Source organism: Saccopteryx leptura, chromosome 8, assembly GCF_036850995.1.
Source record: "Saccopteryx leptura isolate mSacLep1 chromosome 8, mSacLep1_pri_phased_curated, whole genome shotgun sequence".
Lineage (NCBI taxonomy): Eukaryota > Metazoa > Chordata > Mammalia > Chiroptera > Emballonuridae > Saccopteryx > Saccopteryx leptura.
The window spans coordinates 7,897,008-7,924,191 of NC_089510.1; the positions used below are offsets into that span (position 1 = coordinate 7,897,008).

Here is a 27,184-nt window from a genome sequence, read left to right on the forward strand (position 1 = left end):
GAGGGGGTGGGGGCTACAGCAGAGCAAGTGACCCCTTGCTCAAGCCAGCAATCATAGGGTCATGTCTATGATCCCACGCTCAAGCCAGTGACCTCAGGGTTTTGAACCTGGGTCCCCTGCGTTCCAGTCTGATGCTCTAGCCACTACTCCGCTGCCTGGTCAGGCTGTAAGTCTTTTCGTTATAAGCAACAGTTGCTAAATCCTACACAGGTCAAAACTTGTAGACTATCATATTACCAAGCGCACTCTAACAACAGGGGAAAGGGAGGCAAATAAGACTGGTCAGATGTGTGTCAGCTCCTTATGTGTCTCCAAGCTCCTCTAAACATATGCTGTCTCATTCAATTTTCACAACATCCTAAGTGGGTGAGTAACAGTATTATCATTTTGTAAGTTGAAAGTTCCACAATCACATACAGGTCATAGTTAGAAAGAGGCCGAATTAAGATCCAAACTGTTGGGCAGATAAAATATATTATGCTCACTTTGTTAAAGATGGCGCTGCCCATGTGGAGGCCATTGCCCAGGTGATATTAATGTGTGTCTCTGGGGGCTGTGGGCAGGCAGAATCCTTGTAGCCTGGGGCTTGGTTTTGGGATTAAGCCTTTCCCACCCTTTTTGATGTGGGGTGGTACAATCCCATCATGTCTCTGATAAGTGACTTTGTATTAGAGACTTCCCTATTTTGTATATTGGATTAAAGGTTTTGGTTTCTACACTATAAAATGGCGGCAGAACGGGAGCTTGCTCTCTTGGTTCCTGAGATTAGCATGAGAGAGCAGAGAGAGCACAGCAGAGAGCAGAGAAAGGCCATGTGGAGGAGGCCAGGAGAGGCAGCCAAGATGGTGGAGTGCTGAGTGAGAAGCCAGTTAGTGCAGAGTTTGTGCAGGGAGAAGGAAGGAGATGAGGAACAGAAGTGAATAAGTCTGGTGAGCTAGAAACCTTTGATTCTAGGAAACTCGGATAAGTCAGTAGCTTTGTGAGCACTGAATGTGAGTGGGTTTTGGAGCCCAGTGTGTGTTTTTACTTGCCCGCCGGGTGCAAGCTAGGATTAAAGCTAATGGCCCACCAGTTTTTTGGCTCCGTTGTTTTCTTTACCGACTGTCCGAATCCAATGCGAACCTGCATGGGCCGGGCGGCTGTCCTTTTGGCCCTGGCTTCTGGCTTTACACAAACCAAGAGCTGTCTGATTCTAGTGCTCTTGTCTCCTTAACTCCATGCTGTGCCCTTAATTAGACAACTTTCCCCTTCCTTCTCGCTCCCCCCCCCCCACACACACACAAAAAGGATACTGTAAATGAACTATGGAGACAAACTTGGAATATCAGCTTGGGGGCTAGATTATGGATAATTTTAAATGTCAAGAAATTTGAGAATAATTTAAGGAAAGTCATAAATGACAAGGAATTTAAATGGTCATTTGAGGAATATCACTAAAAGTCACAATTAAGAAGACTCTGAGGTGGTGTGTAGGATGGACTAGGACAGTAAGAAAATGGAAGCTGGAGACTGGAGATGATTCCTATAACCTAGAAACAGATAATAATCATTGAGGGATGATGAGCGAATCTACCCAGTAATACTCAAACGCTCTACACCAGCAGCGTCCACCCGGCCAAAACCTGCCGTGGGTTGTGCAACAGTCTTTCACCTGCTCTGACTAGTGAAAACTAAACGCTTTTGGAAAGGAAATGATATCTATGTAGATGAAGCACAAGATGAGCTCTTACACAACCTTAGTTTACACACAGGAGCGCCAATAAGGAAGAAAGTGCGGGATATAAAAGGAAAGCCGGCGTCCGTTCTGTTAGTCTCTCCAAGGTCATGGTTGAAAAATGAAGGCCATCTTACCACTGACCTTTCTGGTTTTTACTTGTTCTCCAGGTTGGGCAAAAGATAGGTACTACTATGTAGGAATTAAAGAAACTACATGGAACTATATCCCTACTGGTAAAAATATGCTGACTGGGAAGCCTATTTCAGAAGACCAGTAAGTAAAAACCATTGCATTGAAAAAATGACTATTGGAAGCAAAAGTTGGTAATTGCTACTCATTGATAGAATGCTGATAAAGAATTTCCTACGATTGATCCATTAAGGCAGTGGTTCTCAACCTTTCTAATGCCGTGACCCCGCAATACAGTTCCTCATGTTGCGGTGACCCCAAACCAAAAAATAATTTTGGTGGCTACTTCATAACTGTAATTTTGCTACAGTTATGATTCGGAATGTAAATACCTGATATGCATTATGTATTTTCCAATGGCTTTAGGTGACCCCGCCAGGGTCGCGACTCACAGGTTGAGAACCGCTGCATTAAGGGTACATTTATTATTAGAACCACTTCCTTTGTGGGGTTTTTTTGTGTGTGTTTTGTTTTTTAAGTGAAAGGAGGGGAGATAGATTCCTGCATTCAGCCCAACTGGGATCTACCCAGCAGCCTCTGTCTGGGGCTGATGCTCGAATCAACTGAGCTATCTTCAGTACCTGAGGGTGATGCTTAGACCACCCAGCTATCCTCAGTGCCCAGGGCTGACACTCAGACCCATTGAGTTACTGGCTGCAAGAGGGGAGGAGGGAGAAAAGTGAGAGAGGGGTGGGGGAGAGAGAGAAGCAGATGGTTGCTTCTCCTGTGTGCCCTGACCAGGAATCAAACCCGGGACATCTGCAAGCCAGACTGACACTGTAGCTGCTGAGCCACCAGCCGGAGCTTCTTTGTATTCTTAGTATAAGGATGGAATGGAAGGCAGATATTAATATAAATCAGAAGTTTCTCCTTCCTGAGCTTATCGCTACTCTTGCTCTCGTGACGCATTGCTTCAGGGACCGTGTGTAATTCTGTTTATCAGCTATTTTGTTGAAGTAGTGCTCAAGATGTAAACCAACCCCCTCCCCCTTTTATTTCCCTGATGTTGAATATGTGCCACGGATTGTAAAACTGTAGCAATCTCCTTGACTCCTCTCTTCAGATAGTAGAAAAGGGAACCTGTAGGAGTTGCACGTGGAACCCTGATTTACTGCTTGTTGGCCCAAATGCCCCCAATTCTACTAGCACATCCACAGATATACACTGCTCACAAAAATTAGGGGATATTTCAAAATGAATATGAAGCAATAAAAAAAATAGCATTTGATATTTTTATTAAACAAGAACATCAGCAAAGCAGACAAGTCAAAGAAAGTTGCTCGATTATGCAAATGAGATGCAAAACCAACTTTGATTTCACGGGTGAAAATGCGCTGTACAAAAGGCTGAGAGTCCTGGAGTGTCTGCACGTTCGCTGGTCCCCTCATTTTTGTGAGCCGTGTAGTTAAGTGTCTAAAGGGTCCTGTCATAGGAGTTAATGCTTTAGAGCTAAAGTAACCTCAGAGTGGGGCGAGAAGCCCTTTTGTAGTTCAATACAAAGTATTTGGTAACTCTTTAAAACCAAATCACCAGGTGTGGTATTTGCTACTTTTGCCTTTGATCTCTTCACCAGACACTCCAACAACGCCTGGGCTGCAATGCCTTTTTTGACTCCCTTCACATTTTCTCTGGTGCCTGAGTTTTCGCTACCAAAATCGGGCTGGAAAGCTGCTCACTTCTAGTTTCTGTTGGTTCAAATGTTGTTTTCTTTGTAGCCAAAATTTGTTGAAGTTTTCTCCTTTTTGTTGTTGTTGTTGTTTGTTTGTTTGTTTATTACAGAGATGCCCAAATATATGGACAACGAAGCCACAATAGGATAGGAAGTGTTTATAAAAAGGCTTTGTACTTTCAGTATACGGATGATACATTTCAAACTATCATTGAAAAACCATCCTGGTTGGGCTATTTAGGTCCGATAATAAAAGCAGAAATTGGAGACTACATTTATGTACATGTGAAAAATTTTGCTTCGAGAATGTATAGTTTCCATCCTCATGGAGCCAGTTACACTAAAGAAAATGAAGGTAAGTGGACCCTCTTTCCTTCCATTCCTGACCTATTGCTTATAGACAATATGTGCCTAATATTTCAGGAAAAACAAAACAGTTATTATCTGGGCATCATTATGAACTAGGAGTAGCTTGGGATGTATACAGACTCTTACTTCTTATATCCAAGAGTATCCTTTTGTAATTTCTCAGTTAAGGCTTTTTATTTGTTGCCATGTGCATTTAAAAAAATTTATATTGAATTTATTGCAGTGATATTGGTTAATATTTTTTTTTTTTGTATTTTTCTGAAGCTGGAAACAGGGAGGCAGTAAGACAGACTTCCGCATGTGCCCGACCGGGATCCACCCGGCATGCCCACCAGGGGGCGATGTTCTGCCCATCTGGGGCGTCACTCTGTTGCAACCAGAGCCATTCTAGTGCCTGAGGCAGAGGCCATAGAGCCACCCCCAGCACCCGGACCAACTTTGCTCCAATGGAGCCTTGGCTGTGGGAGGGGAAGAGAGAGACAGAGAGGAAGGAGAGGGGGAGGGGTGGAGAAGCAGATGGGCGCCTCTCCTGTGTGCCCTGGCCAGGAATCGAACCCGGGACTCCTGCACGCCAGGCCGACGCTCTACCACTGAGCAAACCATCCAGGGCCGGTTAATAATTTTATATAGGTTTCAAGTGTACAATTCTATAACATATCATCTGTGTATTGCATTGTGTTCATCGCCCAAGTCAAGTCTCCCTTCTCATTTAAATCTTTTTATTTTAAGCAAGAGATACAGAGACAGAGAAAAAGAGAGAGAGAGACAGACAGACAGAGAGTAAGGGAGAGAGATGAGAAGCATCAACTTGTAGTTGTGGTATTTTAGTTGTTCATTGATTGCTTTCTCGTATGTGCCTTGATCAGGGAGCTCCAGCAGAGCCAGTGACCCTTGACTCAAGCCAGCGACCTTGGGCTCAAACCAGCAACCATGGGGTCATGTCTTACAATCCCACACTCAAGCCAGTGACCTCACATTCAAGCCAGATGAGCCCATATGCAAGTAGCAACCTTGGGGTTTCAAACCTGGGACCTGAGCATCCAAGGTCGACACTCTATCTACTGTGCCACCACCTGGTCAGGCTCTCATTTAAACCTTGAATGAGTGACCACCCTTGTACAATTCTTGAGAAAGAAAACACTTTGTATTCACCAAAAGAAAAAAAAATTTTGTAGGTGCCTCATGAGCTAAATGTTTCTTGGCAGGAATGCTGTTCTCTCCCCATTGCATTTTATTTACTAATGCATGCAGATTCTTGGAAAACATCAGTTTCAAGAGACATCACTACTCTGTAGACAACATCTTTTCTCCTACACATCTACACTGACAGCTGCCTGATAACTCTGGGGGAAAACAGGGAAAGGAAAACCAACAAGTAGGGTTTTGTGTTCAACGTGGCGTGGGGGAGTCCCAAAAGATGTGTGAAGGACGAGATGTTGGCCATGCTTGAAAGGATTCTGTTGAATGAAGAAATCTTATGTATAGTTTTCAGGATTCTAGCCTCAAAAGGTGGAGATTTGAAGTGAAATTTTGGGAGAAGAAAGAAAGGGGAACACGGTCCCAAATTCAGAACAGAGGTAATAACTCAGGGTAATGAAAGCTATACAGAGGGCCACTTTCGGAGTCTAGTGGGCTACTTGGGGATAACATGGGTGCTTCTTGATGTCTGGGTCCCAAGTCTGACGTACAGTGAAGAAAATATCGAGAGCAACTCAAGAGCCTAATCTCTCTGTATCCAAGATCCAGGGACATAGAAGGCACACAAATATATATTTTGGAACCCATCAGCATAAGTGATGATCGTCCGTTAATATACCGCCTGCCTCAGTGCGGTCTAGAATGGCATTGTGATTGGCATTCGGATGGAAGGCAACTGAAGGGGACCTAGGGAGACAGGGCTTAGGAGCGAGAGGAGAGAAATACACACTTCCCTCTGAAGCAACAAATGAACACGCATTCAGGGCTTGGTGGAAAAAGCATGTATCACACTCAAAATGGCGTTGTCCAATATTACTGTGACCACAGCGCAGCTTATGTTTCCTAGGTGCTCTTTATCCTGATAATACGACGGGCCTGCAAAGGGCAGATGACCGCCTGCCGCCCGGGGGACAGTACATTTACAAGTGGTTTGTCGATGAAAAGCAGGGGCCTGGCCCCAATGACACTAGCTGCGTGACCAGGATATACCACTCCCATGTGGACTCGCCCAAAGATTTGGATTCAGGACCTATTGGAGTACTTCTGACTTGTAAAAGGGGTAACCCATTTTTATAAAATTTCATGGTCACAATGGAGTCAACAGACTATGGGGGTTCTTCCTCACTTCCCAACTGGAACATCGCTATGCAGTGAGCTCTATTTTCCTGCCTTGGTCTTGATGAGCTAGTGAAAAAATACATAAGTAAATGAATAAACGGCAAGTTGCCATCTAGACTCGGAGCGTAGATGACAATGTTGAGTTCAAAGCCTCCATGCAAGTTCAATAATGCAGGTTGGTCAGTAGGTGGTAGTCAAGCCCAGCACACTTCACTTGAGCCCTCCTCACAAAGAATCAATGACTGCAGCCACTTCTGTTCTTCAGAGAAGTGTTGGCTCAGCAGGGTGGGCAGGAATGGGGAAGAGGGGAGGCCACCGGCCTGTTCCTTGCACGCGAGCTTCCTCAGGGTTCTGTCCATGGTGGTGCGAGATAACACGTTCACAGTTTAAGTTGAACCAGTTCTAATGATCAACTTATTATTTGATAGCCAAAGTCATTACTGCAAAGAGGAAGTTTTGCTGAGTCGTTGTTGTTGTTGTTGTTTGTTTCAGGCACATTGGACGGAGATATCGAAAAAGATGTTGACAAGTCTTACATTCTGATGTTCTTTCTAACTGATGAGAACAACAGCTGGTATATTGATGACAACATTAACAAATATACTGAACCGGGCCAAGTGGATGCTAGTGACTCAGCCTTCCGGAAAAGCAATATCATGGCCTGTAAGAGTTTAAACACTTTCTCACTTATAGTATCTTAGACGTCTAACCTCTGTGGTTCTACTTAGTGATTTTTTTCCTTTGTTCAAGCTTGTTCACTTGAATTAATATGTTTCAGTTTTTTCGCCCAGAGTGGGCTGGTTGATAAGCAAGGCATCTAGTAAATCCTGCTGGTTTTCCAAAATTTCCTAGCGAGTCAAGTAGGGAGATACATTTATTTTTTCTACAGTTTGATATTGATCAAAAGTCAATGGTTAAAAAAACAAACACACATAGAAAAGATGTCATTTGGGAAGTACTATGGAAGAACAAAGGCATAACTGGTGGAGTATGTGTTTCTACATAGAACTTTCCAGACAAGATGCTCCTGTGGCCGTAGCCGCCTTTTTTCCTTGTTCTTTTCCTTCGCAGGCTTAGTTGCCTTCTGTTCTTTTCCCCTTTCCGACTGCTCCCTGCCTTCCGCTTACTTTCCCTCCTCTAGCCTCTAAATCTTTGTGCTGCTCTCACCTTGAACCATATCCAGTGCTCATCGGCCTCCTTTCTCGTGAAACACAAATCAACTCTTGTCGTAGATTACCGGGGGGCGGGGGGGGGGGGGCGGTGCTGACACTGCTGGGTTAATGTGATGAGGAAACGCATAGCACATATACCATGTGGCCCTCGTCTGCCAGGCTTCAATGGTTAATTTGCATTTGTTTTCAGCAATCAATGGATACATGTATGGAAATCTACCCAATCTCACCATGTGTGCAGAGGACAGGATCAGGTGGTATTTTATTGGCATGGGGGATAACTTTGATCGACACTCCATCTATTTCCACGGACAAACTGTGACCTTTCGGAATCATAGAGAGGACACCATAACTGCCTTCCCTGCCTCCCTGCACGAGGCCCTCATGGTGGCCAAGAGCCCCGGAGAGTGGCTAGTGGAAAATCCGATCTATGGTAGGGATTTATTCCTTTTATGTAATATATGGTCAGAGAACTTCCAGGGTTATAACCCACTGCAAATGCCTGTCTTCCAAACAGAGCAACTGACATTTAGGGAGGTCATAAGACTGTCTTTATTTATTTATTTATTTATTTATTTATTTATTTGTATTTTTCTGAAGCTGGAAACGGGGAGGCAGTCAGACAGACTCCCGCATGCGCCTGACCGGGATCCACCCGCATGCCCACCAGAGGGCGATGCTCTGCCCATCCGGGGCGTCACTCTGTTGCGACCAGAGCCACTCTAGCACCTGAGGCAGAGGCTATGGAGCCACCCCCAGCGCCTGGGCCATCTTTGCTCCAATGGAGCCTTGGCTGCAGGAGGGGAAGAGAGAGACAGAGAGGAAGGAGAGGGGGTGGGGTGGAGAAGCAGATGGTCGCTTCTCCTGTGTGCCCTGGCCAGGAATCGAACCCGGGACTTCTGCACGCCAGGCTGACGCTCTACCACTGAGCCAACCAGCCAGGGCCAAGACTGTCTTTTAAAAAAGTCAATGACAGATCAGGCCTGGGACTCAGATCTCCAACCCTTTAACTCTATGATAATAAACCTTTTTAGGTATACAAGGAATTTTGTTGTTGTTTTTATAAAAACCAAAATAAAAACTTTTATTTTTATTAGCCTGTGAACCTTACAAATAATCTAAGTTTTGGACAGAGCAGGTATTATTACAGTTTTTTTTGTTTGTTTGTTTTCATTGAGAAAACAAACTTGCCCAAAACCCTATAAGAAAAAGAGCCAGGAATTATGTAAGAACAAGCAGAGATAATTTTTTGAACAAGTTGGGATTAGAGACCGCAGCACCCTTCTCAGTCAGAAATCCTCATATCTAACTCAACTACTAAGAGCCCACTGTTGGCTGGCAGCTTTACTGATAACATAAACAGGCAATTAACAAATGTTTGTATTTTATTTGTATTATCTTCTGTATTCTTACAATAAAGTAAGCTAGAAAAAGAAATGTTATTAAGAAAATCACAAGGAAATAAAATGAGTTAAGGTCCTGTACTCTATTTATCAAGATTGTAAGTTTACATTGTCTGTTTACAAAATGAAAAGAGTTCACAAGTAAGTTGACTCACACAACAAACCAGCGTTGTTCAAGGGTCAGCTATACTTGTGATCTGTTACTGGGTAAACCTCCTTATTTTAATTTATTTCCCTCTTCAATCACACTCTCCACTGAATAATAAATAGACTGCCCAGTCAGGAAGCTATTAATCATTTCTATTCTTAAATATGAGTGAACTCTACATATAATCATGTAAATGTTGTTTTATTTTCATTCAGAGGATGTGGTTGTTATTAGAACTGAAAATTTTAATTTTTCTTTCTTTGTACAGAAATGAGGTTTACTTCTCTGACCAAAATCTTTCTTTTTTTTACAAGTTCCATACTTTGGTTAATGTCATGTTTCAGTTCATTATTAACCAACTAAGCCACAAATGTTTGTTAGGATTGCCTGTGTTCTGTGTCCCTCTCAGGGCTATCGGGAAAAGGAGAGACACACACAGTCATTGTAACTCAGAGATGGACGCTAACGACATTAGAAAGGACTATCATCTAACCGCCATCTTAGAGAGTGACCACCTTCCCCAGAGAGTAATTACCGTCAACAGTTGGGGGTGAATTCTCGCCAACCTGTTTACCATGCCTTTTCACACAATATGGGTGAACATGTAGAAATAAAGCCACATTGTGTGTGGTTGTTTTACAAAATCACATCACACTGTATATAATGTTCTGCTCCTTGTTTTCTTCCTTTGTCAATAGAGGGCAGAGCAAAAAGTAGGTGTATGTTCGTGAGTATGCGAAAGACTTCATTCTTGTATTGTTCTTCATTATCGTATTATTTCCCCTATGAACGACTATAAACCTACTTTTGCCCACCCGTGTCTGTCTTGAAATCTTTTCCAGGACATTCCTCATCTATTTAACTTATCCTTTTAAAAATGTTATAGAATTTTCCATATTGGGACGTGTCCTAATTTGCCTACTGATAGACATTTACATTTCTTTCTACATTTTTTTTCATTGGCAAGGTTGTAGTTAACACCTCTGTATTTGTTGTTGTTTTTTATGCATGTGCAAATATTACTCTTGGGTAACCACCAAGAAGTGAAATTATGTAAGGGAAGGGTTTACAATTTTAACAGACGCTGCTGCAGATTGCCTTAAAAATTCTTTGCTAATTTGCACCCCCACCTGTGGTGCTCCAACGTCAAAACACGGGGCTAACGCCCCCAGGAAAATGGGCCTGCCTTGATTTCCCACCTGGCTGCCAACAATTGATCTAATAAGCCAACTAACTCATTAGTGACTAGTGGTAGCAATTTCATACCCACGAGGGAGGATGTTTTTGGCTCCAGTTCTTCTCAGCGGGCAGTTTCCATCTTCATCTCTGAGTCGGTCCAAAGCTGGTCGTTATTTTCTCATGGTATATATTCCTCTAACATTCATCTTTGCATCCGGTTTTTGTCCTTGTTTCAGATATTCGAGGTTTTTACACAGATTCCATAAATAAAATACCTAAAACTCCTCAGAGAAGGGGCAAGTTGCAATATTGTTGGCATATATATATATATATATATATGGACTATAAAAAGTGTCTTAATGTCTTGATAACATTCTCTACTTGGGTTTATTGTTTTTCAGAGAGTTTGAAGGCTTTTTTCAATGTGCGTGATTGCCAGAAATCTTCAGCCAAGGTTACTGGGACACATGTTTTACGTTACTATATTGCTGCTGAAAAAATACTCTGGAACTATGCTCCGTCTGGTATAAATACCTTTACTGGAGAAAGTTTAACGGCAGCTGGAAGGTAACGAATGATTTACTCACTGGAAGCATTTATGGTTAAAAAAAAGATAATTGAAAATATCCAGAATCCAGCTACTCCTAAAAAGGATTTAGGCATCTTATTATAAGAATAGTATAATAAAATAATGGTAGAATAATAATTATGTCAAAAACTGGAAAAAAATTAAACCTAAGGATCCAAAATTTTTCTCTAAATGCCTTGGCAGCCAGTGCCAAGGGACACATACTGCTCATAGGTTTTCTAACACTAAATTTTAAAATGGATTTCCTTTATATTATAATTATGAGACATTTAACAGCATCGTGGAAAATGTTCTCAAATAGCAATTTTATGAAAAAATTAAAAAACCTGCCTCATATGTAATGTATACTTTCCTGCTAAGCTCTGAGGGCAATGAAATCACTTCCTGTGGCATCCTTCATATTATATATATATTTTTTTACTTAGTAACATCAAAGACTATATTACAATTCTATATTACTGACCGAAAACTAAGGATGAAATACATTACTGCAGCACCAATATTTAAAAGTGCATAGAAAGTGTTTCTGATCATCTAACTGCTAACTGTGTTTACCAACTTGAAGAGTTTGAAGCCTTCCAGCTATTGAATGAAAGTTGTATGTCAGAAAATATCAAGTTCTAAAACCACCAAAAATGATGTTTTCCATACTTATTTTTCTCTAATTCACTCACAAAATTTTTTTTTTCTTTTTTCTTTTTTTTTTTTTGTATATTTCTGAAGCTGGAAATGGGGAGAGACAGTCAGACAGACTCCCGCATGAGTCCCGCATGCGCCTGACCAGGATCCACCCGGCACGCCCACCAGGGGCGACGCTCTGCCCACCAGGGGGCGATGCTCTGCCCCTCCGGGGTGTCGCTCTGCCGCGACCAGAGCCACTCTAGCACCTGGGGCAGAGGCCAAGGAGCCATCCCCAGCGCCCGGGCCATCTTTGCTCCAATGGAGCCTTGGCTGCGGGAGGGGAAGAGAGAGACAGAGAGGAAGGAGGGGGGGGTGGAGAAGCAAATGGGCGCTTCTCCTATGTGTCCTGGCCGGGAATCGAACCCCGGTCCCCTGTATGCCAGGCCGACACTCTACCACTGAGCAAACCGGCCAGGGCCTCACTCACAAAATTTTTAAGAAAACTACATGTTGTATCAAATGAATGTTTTCTCATATTTTAACAAATTATTCAATGTTTAATGGAGATTTTTGTATTCATTGTGAAAAAGATACCGTGCTTAGAGCAAAATGTAGCTTCAGAGTTAAGTCCAGCTCTCATTCTGTATTGACTAAAGTGAGTAGGAATAGATGGGTCCTTTTGACTTGTGTGATTCTCCTGACTCTGAAATGCTATGACATCTGAGCACTGCAAGCCACCCATCCATTGCTAGGGAACACTTATTCTCAGTGGACTGAGAATTATTCATTTTATTATAGTAGAATAATAATAAAAAGAAAAGAATGACATCTCTCATCCTAATATTCTCACATCTCTCCACATGCTTGTTTTTTCTTTTAAGTGAGAGGAGGGAAGACAGAGACAGACTCCTGCATGCGCCCCAACCGGGATCCATGTGCCAAGCCCCCTACAGGAGGATGCTCTGACGATCTTGGCCATTGCTCAGCAACTGAGCTATTTTTTATGCCTGAGGTGGAGGCTCCATGAAGCCATCCTAAGCACCTGAGGCCAACTCTCTTGAACCAATAGAGCCATGGTTGTGGGAGGGGAAGAGAGAGAAAAAGAGAGAAGGGAAAGGAGGAAGGGTGGAGAAGTAGATGGGTGCTTCTCCTGTGTGCCCTGACCAAGAATCGAACCCAGGACATCTACACACCAGGCTGATGCTCTTCTACTGAGCCAACCTGCCAGGGCCCACATACTTGTTTTAAAAGCAATGTTTGTTACTACCTGCTTAAAAGAAGAAAAAGAAGTCAGACATATGTCTTTTTAATTTTTATTCCAAAAAAAAAATTTTTGTAGATAAATTTCTAGGTAAACAGATACTTGTATACCCACACATAAACAAAAGACTGGAAAGATACCCATGGAAAATATTGACAATGGTTACAGATAGATGGCAGGATTGTGAAGATTTTAATTTTGTTGTTATATTTTTCCTTATTTTCCAAATTTTCTACAATGAGCATGAATTGCTTTTATCAATGAATTACAAGTACTTTCAAACAGATGTATGTAGATTTCTTGCTTGCTATTCACATGACCACTGTGCATTTAAAAGTTCTTTGTGTTCCTACTTTCTCTGCACAGCGAATCTCAGTCAGTTTTTAAACAAGGCCCAACCAGGATTGGAGGAACATACCAAAAATTAGTTTTCCGTGGATACACAGATGCTTCCTTCCAAATACAGAAGGCAAGAGAAGAGCATTTTGGACTCATTGGTAAAATTCTAGTCATAGCTTGCAAAGTTGTAAATACCTATCATCTATACAAATTCTGTGCAATCCAAACTGTATTCACTGATTCGCAGTTTTATTGACATTAGCTGTCCTAACCTTATGAAAACAAGATATCCTGGTTCACCCAACTTGAAATGGTATTCTCTTGCCCTTATGAATCCAATGAGATGAACCTCTTTGTTCAAAATGACATTCTACACCCTAGACCTTTTGTAGTCGGGCACGTTTCTGGTTCATGGCATCGTCCCTTTAACTTGTTCTTAGACCTTTACCCAAGTACCACAAGCTGAGAGTCAACTTTTCAGAAAAACCAGAACAACGAACTCTGTTGGTTTCTAGGCCCTGTCATTAAGGCGGAGGTGGGAGATACCATCCAAGTCACTTTCTATAACAAGGGTCCCGTGCCGCTCAGCATGCAGCCCCATGGCCTGCTTTATAGCAAAGACAACGAGGGCTCCTTCTACCGGACCCCGGGAGGAGGTAAGCAGAACTCAGGGGAGGGCCAGGCAAGCCACACTGTCCTCCAATGTCAACGAGACGTTCCATTTCCTCCTGAAACCCCCGGGCGGCCCACTTTCCGCATCGTCACGGCTCTGTGGGCTTATCATGGCCAAGTGGTGGCTTCCAACTGCCCCCAAGGTGGGCTGCCGGAGACCTCTCCGTCTTGGCTTGCGGCTCGTGGTCATGGATCCTCTCTCACAAGTGGCTCTTTCTCACTAGGCGACCCTCCGGCCTCCTCCCACGTCAACCCTGGCAAAAGGTTTGTCTACACGTGGCAAGTCCCGGCGGATGTGGGTCCAACCTCCACAGACCCCAACTGCCTCACCTGGTTATACTTCTCCGCGGTGAATGGGACCAAGGACACCAACAGCGGCCTTGTGGGGCCCCTCCTGGTGTGCAGAAAGGGAAGCCTTGGCAAGGATGGCAAACAGGTGAGTCCGGGGACCTGTGTTCAGGGCGCCTCGGTGAGCGTTGGCCTGAGACGGAACCAGAGAAAGGGTCACCAGGCAGTTGCCTTTCCGGTCTGCGTGCCCTGGATCCCCCGCCCCTTCCTCTGCCCTGGACCCCCGCCCCTTCCTCTGCCCTGGACACCCGCCCCTTCCTCTGCCCTGGACACCCGCCCCTTCCTCTGCCCTGGACACCCGCCCCTTCCTCTGCCCTGGACACCCGCCCCTTCCTCTGCCCTGGACCCCCGCCCCTTCCTCTGCCCTGGACCCCCGCCCCTTCCTCTGCTCTGGACCCCCGCCCCTTCCTCTGCCCTGGACCCCCGCCCCTTCCTCTGCCCTGGACCCACACACTGGCACCTTCCACAAATGCCTCTGAGTTCCGCTGGACTGTTTTAACTCTTCCTCTCCCTCTGGACAGCTCCTGCCTGTCCTTCTCCCCGCCAAGTCACCCTCTTTTCCTCTATCCCGCACCACCGGTCACCAAGCCTCTGACCCCGCGCCCCAGATTAGGCACTGTTACTTCTTTCTGAATGCCTTTCACCTCCTAACTCCTCTCCCCTCTCATCCCACTTCAATATACCTCCGCTCAAGACACCTCCACGTCCCTTCCTGCCAAATCTTCCAAATCCGGTTACAGCACTCTCCACATTAAAGGTCACTCCAGCACCTGCTGACATAGGAGTCAACAGGACAGACAGACCCTGTGCACCCCACCAGACCCTGCCTCCCTCCCTACTATGCTGGACCCTGTTAGCCTCCTGCCCCCCCCACCAGACCCTGCCTCCCTCCCCACTATGCTGGACCCTGTTAGCCTCCTGCACCCCCCCACCAGACCCTGCCTCCCTCCCCACTATGCTGGACCCTGTTAGCCTCCTGCCCCCCCCACCAGACCCTGCCTCCCTCCCCACTATGCTGGACCCTGTTAGCCTCCTGCACCCCCCCACCAGACCCTGCCTCCCTCCCTACTATGCTGGACCCTGTTAGCCTCCTGCACCCCCCCACCAGACCCTGCCTCCCTCCCCACTATGCTGGACCCTGTTAGCCTCCTGCCCCCCCCACCAGACCCTGCCTCCCTCCCCACTATGCTGGACCCTGTTAGCCTCCTGCACCCCCCCACCAGACCCTGCCTCCCTCCCCACTATGCTGGACCCTGTTAGCCTCCTGCACCCCCCCACCAGACCCTGCCTCCCCCCCACTATGCTGGACCCCCCACCAGACCCTGCCTCCCTCCCCACTATGCTGGACCCTGTTAGCCTCCTGCACCCCCCCACCAGACCCTGCCTCCCCCCCACTATGCTGGACCCCCCACCAGACCCTGCCTCCCCCCCACTATGCTGGACCCTGTTAGCCTCCTGCACCCCCCCACCAGACCCTGCCTCCCCCCCACTATGCTGGACCCCCCACCAGACCCTGCCTCCCTCCCCACTATGCTGGACCCTGTTAGCCTCCTGCACCCCCCACCAGACCCTGCCTCCCTCCCCACTATGCTGGACCCTGTTAGCCTCCTGCACCCCCCCCCACCAGACCCTGCCTCCCTCCCCACTATGCTGGACTCCCCCCACCAGACCCTGCCTCCCTCCCCACTATGCTGGACCCCCCCCACCAGACCCTGCCTCCCCCCCCACTATGCTGGACCCTGTTAGCCTCCTGCACCCCCCCACCAGACCCTGCCTCCCTCCCCACTATGCTGGACCCCCCCCACCAGACCCTGCCTCCCTCCCCACTATGCTGGACCCCCCCACCAGACCCTGCCTCCCTCCCCACTATGCTGGACCCCCCCACCAGACCCTGCCTCCCTCCCCACTATGCTGGACCCCTGTTAGCCTCCTGCACACCCCCCACCAGACCCTGCCTCCCTCCCCACTATGCTGGACCCTGCTAGCCTCCTCCTGCACCCCCCCCCCACCAGATCCTGCCTCCCCCCCACTATGCTGGACCCCCCCACCAGACCCTGCCTCCCCCCCCACTATGCTGGACCCCCCCACCAGACCCTGCCTCCCTCCCCACTATGCTGGACCCCCCCCCACCAGACCCTGCCTCCCCCCCCACTATGCTGGACCCTGTTAGCCTCCTGCACCCCCCCACCAGACCCTGCCTCCCTCCCCACTATGCTGGACCCCCCCACCAGACCCTGCCTCCCTCCCCACTATGCTGGACCCCCCCCCACCAGACCCTGCCTCCCTCCCCACTATGCTGGACCCCCCTACCAGACCCTGCCTCCCTCCTCACTATGCTGGACCCTGCTAGCCTCCTGCACCCCCCACCAGACCCTGCCTCCCTCCCCACTATGCTGGACCCCTGTTAGCCTCCTGCACCCCCCACCAGACCCTGCCTCCCTCCCCACTATGCTGGACCCCCCACCAGACCCTGCCTCCCTCCCCACTATGCTGGACCCTGTTAGCCTCCTGCACCCCCCACCAGACCCTGCCTCCCTCCCCACTATGCTGGGCCCTGCTAGCCTCCTGCACCCCCCACCAGACCCTGCCTCCCTCCCCACTATGCTGGACCCTGCTAGCCTCCTGCACCCCCCCACCAGACCCTGCCTCCCTCTATGCTGGACCCTGTTAGCCTCCTGCACACCCCCCACCAGACCCTGCCTCCCTCCCCACTATGCTGGACCCCCCCCACCAGACCCTGCCTCCCTCCCCACTATGCTGGACCCTGTTAGCCTCCTGCACCCCCCCACCAGACCCTGCCTCCCTCCCCACTATGCTGGACCCTGCTAGCCTCCTGCACCCCCCCACCAGACCCTGCCTCCCTCCCCACTATGCTGGACCCTGCTAGCCTCCTGCACCCCCCCACCAGACCCTGCCTCCCTCTATGCTGGACCCTGTTAGCCTCCTGCACCCCCCCCACCAGACCCTGCCTCCCTCCCCACTATGCTGGACCCCCCCCACCAGACCCTGCCTCCCTCCCCACTATGCTGGACCCTGTTAGCCTCCTGCACCCCCCCCCCACCAGACCCTGCCTCCCTCCCCACTATGCTGGACTCCCCCCACCAGACCCTGCCTCCCTCCCCACTATGCTGGACCCCCCCCCCACCAGACCCTGCCTCCCCCCCCACTATGCTGGACCCTGTTAGCCTCCTGCACCCCCCCACCAGACCCTGCCTCCCTCCCCACTATGCTGGACCCCCCCCACCAGACCCTGCCTCCCTCCCCACTATGCTGGACCCCCCCACCAGACCCTGCCTCCCTCCCCACTATGCTGGACCCCCCCACCAGACCCTGCCTCCCTCCCCACTATGCTGGACCCCTGTTAGCCTCCTGCACACCCCCCACCAGACCCTGCCTCCCTCCCCACTATGCTGGACCCTGCTAGCCTCCTCCTGCACCCCCCCCACCAGATCCTGCCTCCCCCCCACTATGCTGGACCCCCCCACCAGACCCTGCCTCCCCCCCCACTATGCTGGACCCCCCCACCAGACCCTGCCTCCCTCCCCACTATGCTGGACCCCCCCCACCAGACCCTGCCTCCCCCCCCACTATGCTGGACCCTGTTAGCCTCCTGCACCCCCCCACCAGACCCTGCCTCCCTCCCCACTATGCTGGACCCCCCCACCAGACCCTGCCTCCCTCCCCACTATGCTGGACCCCCCCCACCAGACCCTGCCTCCCTCCCCACTATGCTGGACCCCCCTACCAGACCCTGCCTCCCTCCTCACTATGCTGGACCCTGCTAGCCTCCTGCACCCCCCACCAGACCCTGCCTCCCTCCCCACTATGCTGGACCCCTGTTAGCCTCCTGCACCCCCCACCAGACCCTGCCTCCCTCCCCACTATGCTGGACCCCCCACCAGACCCTGCCTCCCTCCCCACTATGCTGGACCCTGTTAGCCTCCTGCACCCCCCACCAGACCCTGCCTCCCTCCCCACTATGCTGGGCCCTGCTAGCCTCCTGCACCCCCCACCAGACCCTGCCTCCCTCCCCACTATGCTGGACCCTGCTAGCCTCCTGCACCCCCCCACCAGACCCTGCCTCCCTCTATGCTGGACCCTGTTAGCCTCCTGCACACCCCCCACCAGACCCTGCCTCCCTCCCCACTATGCTGGACCCCCCCCACCAGACCCTGCCTCCCTCCCCACTATGCTGGACCCTGTTAGCCTCCTGCACCCCCCCACCAGACCCTGCCTCCCTCCCCACTATGCTGGACCCTGCTAGCCTCCTGCACCCCCCCACCAGACCCTGCCTCCCTCCCCACTATGCTGGACCCTGCTAGCCTCCTGCACCCCCCCACCAGACCCTGCCTCCCTCTATGCTGGACCCTGTTAGCCTCCTGCACACCCCCCACCAGACCCTGCCTCCCTCCCCACTATGCTGGACCCCCCCCACCAGACCCTGCCTCCCTCCCCACTATGCTGGACCCCCCCCAGACCCTGCCTCCCTCCCCACTATGCTGGACCCCCCCCCTACCAGACCCTGCCTCCCTCCCCACTATGCTGGACCCCCCCCACCAGACCCTGCCTCCCTCTATGCTGGACCCTGCTAGCCTCTCCTGCCTCCCTCCCCACTATGCTGGACCCCGTTAGCCTCGACATCCCATCTCTTTGGATTCTGACCTTTCTTCTCTCTGGCAGAAACTGCCTTTCTTCACTGTATTACTTGCCAAAAGGGAAGGCATTTTAAAAACTCATTCTGAGAGTTTCTTCCTGCCCTTAATCTGAAGTGTTCCTTAACGACAGTTCGACAGTTCCTTGAAGTTTATGCAGATTTCCACAGGGCCTTGTGTATGTTTCCATCAAAGCGCTTATCTGTGTGTTTATGTTCAAAAACTAAGTTCCTTGACTCCATACCTGAGGTTTTGTTGATTCACTGTAACAGCAACAGGTCTTCAGCAAATGCTTGATGAATGATTTTCCCTTGTTCTTCACTTGCAAGTGAATTCTTTTCTGCATTGTAAATCATGTGTGGTAAAGCCTTGTAAATTCTGTAATATAATTATATATATATATAATTGAATGTATATTTTATTCAAAAATGTGGCTATATATTCATATTCATTTATATAAAGTCATATAGAGGTCTCATAATTCTTTATGTACATATAATTTTTATATTTTATCCAAAAATAGAAATGTGTATACATGCTGCATTTCCTCATAAACCCTAAAAATGCGGACTTTCTAGAATTCAAAACACTTTATTTAACTTTCTACAAAGCATCCTATGAAAAGCCACTATCTGTGATTATCTTATTAGATGGGGTTTTAAATGTAGGGAGCTTTATCTGTAGTAAGAGCTTTATATGAAAGCAGATATAGAGATTTCTCCTAACATCTTAGTTTTGTGATAAATCTGTTCGCTGGCTATGTCTTTATATAAAATATCTGTAAGTGGGGAACGTAATTGATCAAAATTTCTAGGAGTATACAATTCTTATATATGAAATCTTGTATGCAGATCAACTATTTGACTAAACTATACCTGGTGCTTTTTTCCCTCCTATTCTCATGCACAGAAGGGAATAGACAAAGAATTTTACCTACTTGCCACAGTATTTGATGAAAATCAAAGTTTTCTCCTGGATGAAAATATTAGAACATTTACCACAGAACCCGAAAATGTGGACAAAGAGGACCCAGATTTCCAAAGTTCTAACTATATGTCCAGTAAGAAAACACTTCATTTACACTATCAATAAATGTATTAAGTGTGTTTCATTTCATCACGCCTAAAGAATTGCAGATTGTTTGAGAGACAACAGACATTTCTCCTTCAATGGTTGGCTAATATGATTCTTATAAATAGAATTTCTCCATAAAAATCTACTTGGATGATGATGTTAAATTCAATTTACCAAATATTGACCAATGTCTCTTTGGCGCAATATATTGTTTAGCTATTGCTACACGAAGATAGAAAACCACTGTATTTCTCTATTGACAAATTAGTGGAGTGGGTGGGCAGGGTGTCTATTGAGTTGGTTGGTTGGTTGGTGGTTTTTGAAGGGTGTGAGATATAATAGAAAAAGAATTGGCCTGCTGATGTGGACTCTGGTCTTAACAGTTCCATTTATTAGCTTAGGACACTGAACAAGTAACCACTCCTCCGGCCTTAGTTTTCACGAAATTAAAAGGAAAAGATTTGCCTCAGATCACCTTGAGATTCTCACATGAATGAAGTGCTTTGTGATTAGTCCTCTGTTGAGTTTCAAATAATGTCAGTACATTCAACCCTCTTGTCTTTGTCGTAAATGTCTTGCAGCTCTAAATGGATACACGTACGGAAATCAGCCGGGACTGGACATGTGCTTAGGAGACAAAGTTTCATGGCACATGTTTAGTGTGGGGTCAGAGCTGGAACTGCACGGGATATATTTCTCAGGAAATACCTTCACTTACCCGGAAGAAAGGTCGGACACTATCCCTCTGCTTCCCCACAATTCACGGACACTCTTAATGACGCCTGATTCCTTAGGTAAGTAATGCCCTTTCTCCTTCAGCCAGAAACATGTTTGAAGCTTGAAAAAAGTGTTATTATATGTGCTGAATATTCTGTTGGTTCAGGAAAAAGACATACAATAAATAGTACTTGGAAATTTTTTTTTTTTTTTTTTTCCATTTTTCTGAAGCTGGAAACAGGGAGAGACAGTCAGACAGACTCCCGCATGCGCCCGACCGGGATCCATCCGGCACGCCCACCAGGGGGCGATGCTCTGCCCATCCTGGGCGTCGCCATGTTGCGACCAGAGCCACTCTAGCGCCTGAGGCAGAGGCCACAGAGCCATCCCCAGCGCCCGGGCCATCTTTGCTCCAATGGAGCCTCGGCTGCGGGAGGGGAAGAGAGAGACAGAGAGGAAAGCGCGGCAGAGGGGTGGAGAAGCAAATGGGTGCTTCTCCTGTGTGCCCTGGCCGGGAATCGAACCCGGGTCCTCTGCACGCTAGGCCGACGCTCTACCGCTGAGCCAACCGGCCAGGGCAGTACTTGGAAAAATTTTGCCCTGTTCTATTTAGTTAATAGGAGCGTGAGGGCATCATTTTCCTGTACACAGAAGCCCTCAGCCTCTCCCAGTTTGCGCTTCCTGGGCTCCAGGCTTTAAATCCACCCACACTCCTCAAAAGCAAAGATGTTTTGCCCTGGCCAGTTGGCTCAGTGGTAGAGTGTCAGCCCAGCGTGTGGATGTCCTGGGTTCAATTCCTGGTCAGGGCACACAGCAGAATCGCTCATCTGCTTCTCCACCCCTCCCCCTCTCACTTCTCTCTCTCTCTATATCTCTCTCCTCTGCTCCTGCAGCCATGGCTCAATGGAGCAAGTTGGCCCTGGGCACTGAGGATGGCTCCCTAGCCTCTGCCTCAGGCACTAAGAAATGGCTCTGGTTGCAATGGAGCAATGGCCCCAGATAGGTAGAGTATCACCCCCTGGTGGGCTTGCCAGGTGGATCCCCGTCGGAGCACATGCGGGAGTCTGTCGCTGCCTTCCCTCCTCTCACTAAATAAAAATTTAAGCCTGACCAGGTGGTAGCACAGTGGATAGACTGTTGGACTTGGATACAGAGGACCCATATTCAAAACCCCAATGTCACCAGCTTGAGCGTGGGCTCATCTGGTTTGAGCAGGGCTCACCAGCTTGGACCCAAGGTTGCTGGCTCGAGCAAGGGGTTACTCGATCTGCTGTAGCCCCCTGGTCAAGGCACAAAAGAGAAAGCAATCAATGAACAACTAAGGAGCCGCAATGAAGAGTTGATGCTTCTCATCTCTCCCCCTTCCTGTCTGTCCTTATCTATCCCTCTCTCTGTTACCAAAAAAAAAAAGGCAATGCAGATGTTTTGAAGCATTTGACCTCGTTTCCGTTCAGCTAGATAACTGCATCTCTTCCTCCCCCGTCCGTCAGTTTCCCAGGCCTTTCCTATGCCTCCGCCTTGCCCTTCTCTCTCCGCCTTCTTCTCCTTGCCAGCTGTCCTCGCCAGGGAAAGGTTTCGACTTCAATGAGGTTGAGTGTTGCTGATAAATAGTTATTTTTTTAATTTATTGTGTTGACATGGTTTCAAAGGTCCCATTTAATATAACACCATCTATACACCACATCATGCTCCCCCCCATGCCCCGTGCAAAGTCCTATTCCCCCCCGTTTCCCCTCTCTGCCCCCCAGCAGCCTCCCCCACCCCCCTGGCTGCTGCTACCCTGTTGTCTGTATCTCTGTGTTATGTATTATATATATGTTTATTGGCTAACCCCTTCACTTTCTCTGACCCAGTCCCCTCTTCCCTCTGACAGCTGTCCACCTGTTCCTTGTGTCCATGCTCTGTTCTTATTTTGTTCTTCACTTTATTGTGTTCATTAGATTGCACATGTGAGTAAGGTCATATGGCACTGGTCTTTCTCTGCCTGGCTTATCTCACTTAGCATAACACTCTCCAGGCCCATCCATGCTGTCACAAAAGGTGAGATTTCCTTCTCTTTTTTGCGGCCAGGTAGTATTCCATTGCCTATATGTACAACAGTTTTTTTATCCACTCATCCACTGACGGACACTTAGGCTGTTTCCAGATCTTGGCTATTGTAAACAATGCTGCCATAAACATGGGGGTGCATTTCTTCTTTTGAATCAGTGATTTAGTATTTTTAGGATATATTCCTAAAAGTGGGATGGCTGGGTGAAAAGGCAGCTCCATTTTCTCCACAGTGCTTTCCACAGTGACTGCAGGAGGCTGCCTTCCCACCAGCAGTGCCGGAGGCTGCCTTCCCACCAGCAGTGCCGGAGGCTGCCCTTCTCTCCACACCCTCAAGGGCACATGCCGTTTGTTGATTTGTTAAAGAGAGGCATTCTGGCAGGTATGAGGTAGTAAGTAGTTTTTTTAAAAAAACACCGCCCATCAGAGAATTGTTGCGGGATCGGAGGAGCCAAACCTCCACTCTAAACCTAATATCCTCACTTGTAAAATAAGTATTGTAATAATTACAGTTGACAAAAAGAAATAAGCAACAATCAGATCCGATGAGATAGAAGTAATAAAACTATAGTGAAGTGTGTGGAATATATTAGACTTTAAAGAAAATGTTGTCCTGCAGATTCAACTTTACACACACACAAAACTCATCTGTCTTGGTCAAGAGCTACCTGGCACCAATCGAATACTGCTTACACAATAAACTAGTTACTCTGCAAATACCATAGATTGGCATCTTAACTCTTTGTGACACCACTTAAGTCTTTGTGACTACATTTTCTACATTCTAAAACTTTTAATTTTACTTCTCAAACAAACAAAATCTGTGATTAAGGACAATTAGGCCCTGGCCAGTTGGTTCAGTGGTAGAGTGTCAGCCTGGTGTGTGGATGTCCCAGGTTTGATTCTTGGCCAGGGCACACAGGAGAAGCACCCATCTGCTTCTTCACCCCTCCCCCTTTTCTCTCTCTCCTTCTTTTCCCCTCCTGCAGCCATGGCTCAATTGGTTCGGGCAAGTTAGCCCCAGGCACTGAGGTTCTATGGCCACAGCCTCAGGTGATAAAAGTAGCTCAGTTGCTGAGCAATGGAAAAACGGTCCCAGATGGGTAGAGCATCGCCCCTTAGGGAGTTTGCTGGGTGGATCCCAGTCACAGTGCATGTGGGAGTCTGTCTCTCTGTCTTCTCTCCTCTCAAAAAAAAAACAACAACAACAAACAATTAAGGGAGGGGAAAAAAGAGCTCTTTCTCTTCTCTGTGGCAGCATTCACTCATGACAAGTTATTGTCAACCCCACCCTGCTCCTTACTCTCCTTTACCTTGAACTTAAAATTTTTTTTCCTTCTCTTTGTTCTCTTTCCTAAACAGTATCAGCTGTAGTAACTACGTGGGGATGCCAACTGCATGTCGAGCACTGTGCCATACAAGAATCATTTTATTCTGAACCAATTCTCTTTCCCAAACCCTCTCAATCGGAAGGTTTTTCTTTCTTGTCTGGCTTCTTGAATCTTACCCTCCATACAAATGAGTACAACAGAAATTAGGTAAAAAGTTGAAAGGGAGAGTTAGTGCGATGAAGGTAACATGCAGAAGCAGCATCAGAATGTGACGGCATAAAATGACTAAAGTAGGAGACAAGGAAAACTCAGGGGGGTCGGTTGCTCCAAACCAGGCGGGGTTGTTTTTTGGGTTTTTTTGTTTTTGTTTTTGTTTTTGTCTTGTATTTTTCTGAAGCTGGAAACGGGGAGAGACCAGTCAGACAGACTCCAGCATGCGCCCGACCGGGATCCACCTGGCACGCCCACCAGGGGGCGATGCTCTGCCCACCAGGGGGCGACGCTCTGCCCACCAGGGGGCGATGCTCTGCCCATCCTGGGCGTCGCTCTGCCGCGACCAGAGCCACTCCAGCGCCTGAGGCAGAGGCCACAGAGCCATCCCCAGCGCCCGGGCCATCTTTGCTCCAATGGAGCCTTGGCTGCGGGAGGGGAAGAGAGAGACAGAGAGGAAGGAGAGGGGGAAGGGTGGAGAAGCAGATGGGCGCTTCTCCTGTGTGCCCTGGCCGGGAATCGAACCCGGGACCTCTGCACGCCAGGCCGACGCTCTACCACTGAGCCAACCGGCCAGGGCCGCGAGGTAGTTTTTTGTTGTGGTGATTGTTCTGGTCCTGCTGGTCCTTTGAAGTTTTTACTGTATTAGTCTGAGTCCCTCCAACTTCCTGTCACTCCCTCCAGGGCTACCTCTCTGACCTAAGCCACCATTTCTCATGGGTAGTTGTTTTTTGTTTTTTTTTGTTGGTTTTTTTTTTTTTTCTGAAGTGAGAAGCAGGGAGAGATACAGACTCCCACATGCGCCCAACCGGGATCCACCTGGCACGCCCACCAGGGGGATGTTCTGCCCATTTGGGCCATTGCTCTGTTGCAACTGGAGCCATTCTAGCACCTGAGGTGGAGGTCATGGAGCCGTCCTCAACACCTGGGCCAACTTTGCTCCAATGGAGCCTTGGCTGTGGGAGGGGAAGAGAGAGACAGAGAGGAAGGAGAGGGGGAGGGGTGGAGAAGCAGGTGGGCCTTATCCAGGAATTGAACCCGGGACTTCCACACGCTGGGATGATGCTCTACCACTGAGCCAACCGGCCAGGGCTCATGGATGGTTTTAGCAGCCTTCTAATGGGCCTCTTCCCTTCCACCTTGTCCAGTCTGGTCTCATTTCAGCACAGCTGCCCGAGTGCCCATATGTTACCCAGCAACTTGAAATCCCACAGAGGCTTCTCATGTCACTAAGTAAAGGCTCCAGACTTCTCACTGGCCCACAAAAGCCCATGTAACCTGGCCCTTCATCTCCCCCCCCCCCCCATCTTGGCTCTTAGCACACTTACCCTTGCTCACTCTGCTCCAGGTGTACAAGCCTCTGAGAAGGTCCTCAGCTACACCGAGCAGGCCCTCAGCTTGGGGCAGTTTGTGACCTGTTTCTCCTGGATCTGCCGTTCACCTCTCATGGGTCTCTGCCCACCTGCCACCCCTCCTAGTCTTTGGCAAGACCGACCCTGACCATCCTATACCTGGTCATTGCACCTTTGAGCCCTCTTTGCCCCTCCTCATCTTCCCAGTCTCCTCAACCTTCAGTTCATTGCTCTACTTCTCTCTTTTACCCATAGCACTTACTACCTTTCTACATACACAAAATTACTTGCCAAGTTTATTGTCTGTCTCCGCAAGAACTTGCCATATAGACGCTAAGGGCAGGGATTTTTAACTATTTTGTTTATTGATGTCCCTACGTGCCTCGAAATATGCCTGGTGTAAGGAAGATAGTAAGTGTTTATCAAATTAGTGAAAGAATGAATGAACTGTCTTACTGTATGTCTGGGGTGGGGGCGGTTTCTGGCTTACAGATGACGGCACAGAGAGAAAAGAAGTCTCAATGCAGAGCCTTACGCATTCTTCTCCTTCATCTGCCTCTAGGAAAGTTCGATGTGGTTTGTCTGATTTCCCGGCACTATCAAGAAGGCATGAAAAATCACTATAGAGTGCGGCAGTGTGCGGGCTCACTCCCTGATCAGACACAGTACCGGCAGGAGAAAGTTATTTACATCGCAGCTGAGGAAGTTGTGTGGGATTATGCTCCGAGCAGGAAGTGGGAGAGAGAACTGAAACGTTTACAAAGAGAGAAGTATGGCGATAATTCCGGTCTCCAATTGGGAAGGGTTCATTCTGTAGTTTTCCACCCTTTCCTTTCACTCGTGTGTGTGTGTGTGTGTGTGTGTGTGTGTGTGTGTGTGTATTTTGTGCTTGGTATAGTATGCGTGTATACTATGCGTGTGTAGGATGGGTATGTGTGTATGGTGTGTGTGTGTGTGGCACGTGTACTTAGGATACATTCAATTACAAATAACTTCAAAATGTGTGTGTGTGATACTTTAAATTACAGATGACTTCAAATCTTTCTAAATATCTACATAACCTCTTCTGTACGTTGTTTCTCCCTGTCTCTCTTCCTATTTCTTGCATTCTGTCTTCCTGGCGTGTGTTACCATCGAGCCGTGTTGCCCGGCGTGTAATAAACATAACTTCCGCTACGTTTCATGTTTGGGATCAGTCAGGTTTTCCTTTCGTCGTGGTTTGTCTCCATCCACACCTGTTCTCCTGAGAACCTCAACTTAAACTAAACTTTCTTTGTGTTAGATTTTATTTCTTTCTACAATTTTGTCTCTTACTATTTATTCATTTACCAAAACTAAAATTTTATTCTGAAAACATGTTTTAAAGTACGAATGAATATATCCATCCATCTTACCAGAATGAATATATTTTTTCAAAAAGAATTACTTTTCAAGGTGACGCAGCCTCTAGATATTAATGAATTGCATTATGTCAAGTTCTTTCATATGAGAATATATGGAAGAATTCCATATAATTTAACTGTTAAATTAACTAACTTTATGTGTGTTTTTTTGTTTTTGTTTTTGTTTTCATTTCCTCAAAGTAATACAAGCATATATTTGGATAAAACGAGGACACGTCTTGGGTCCAAATACAAGAAAGTTGTATACCGTCAATACGATGATATCACATTCACAAAGCAAACAGAAAGAAATGAAGATGAAAAGCACCTGGACATACTAGGTATTGGCACAGAATGAGATTGGTTTTGGGGGTGTGCTTCTTGTCCGCAGCCACTGGAGCTTGCTGCCCGCATTGAGGATACTG

General features: G+C 47.8%; 1 protein-coding gene across 1 annotated transcript in view; it reads left to right on the forward strand.

Annotated features, from left to right (window-relative positions):
- The first annotated feature begins 1,835 nt into the window (after positions 1-1,835).
- The window catches only part of LOC136379991 (ceruloplasmin-like), a 47,552-nt gene continuing 22,203 nt past the window's right edge, over positions 1,836-27,184 (forward strand). Inside the window, exons 1-13 of the mRNA XM_066347741.1 lie at positions 1,836-1,990; positions 3,686-3,930; positions 5,989-6,201; positions 6,753-6,923; positions 7,623-7,865; positions 10,564-10,729; positions 13,000-13,130; positions 13,488-13,628; positions 13,869-14,080; positions 19,554-19,704; positions 20,300-20,512; positions 25,940-26,147; positions 26,961-27,100. Coding sequence (XP_066203838.1) covers positions 1,836-1,990; positions 3,686-3,930; positions 5,989-6,201; positions 6,753-6,923; positions 7,623-7,865; positions 10,564-10,729; positions 13,000-13,130; positions 13,488-13,628; positions 13,869-14,080; positions 19,554-19,704; positions 20,300-20,512; positions 25,940-26,147; positions 26,961-27,100 — 2,389 coding nt within the window. The remainder of the gene's footprint in view (positions 1,991-3,685; positions 3,931-5,988; positions 6,202-6,752; positions 6,924-7,622; positions 7,866-10,563; positions 10,730-12,999; positions 13,131-13,487; positions 13,629-13,868; positions 14,081-19,553; positions 19,705-20,299; positions 20,513-25,939; positions 26,148-26,960; positions 27,101-27,184) is intronic.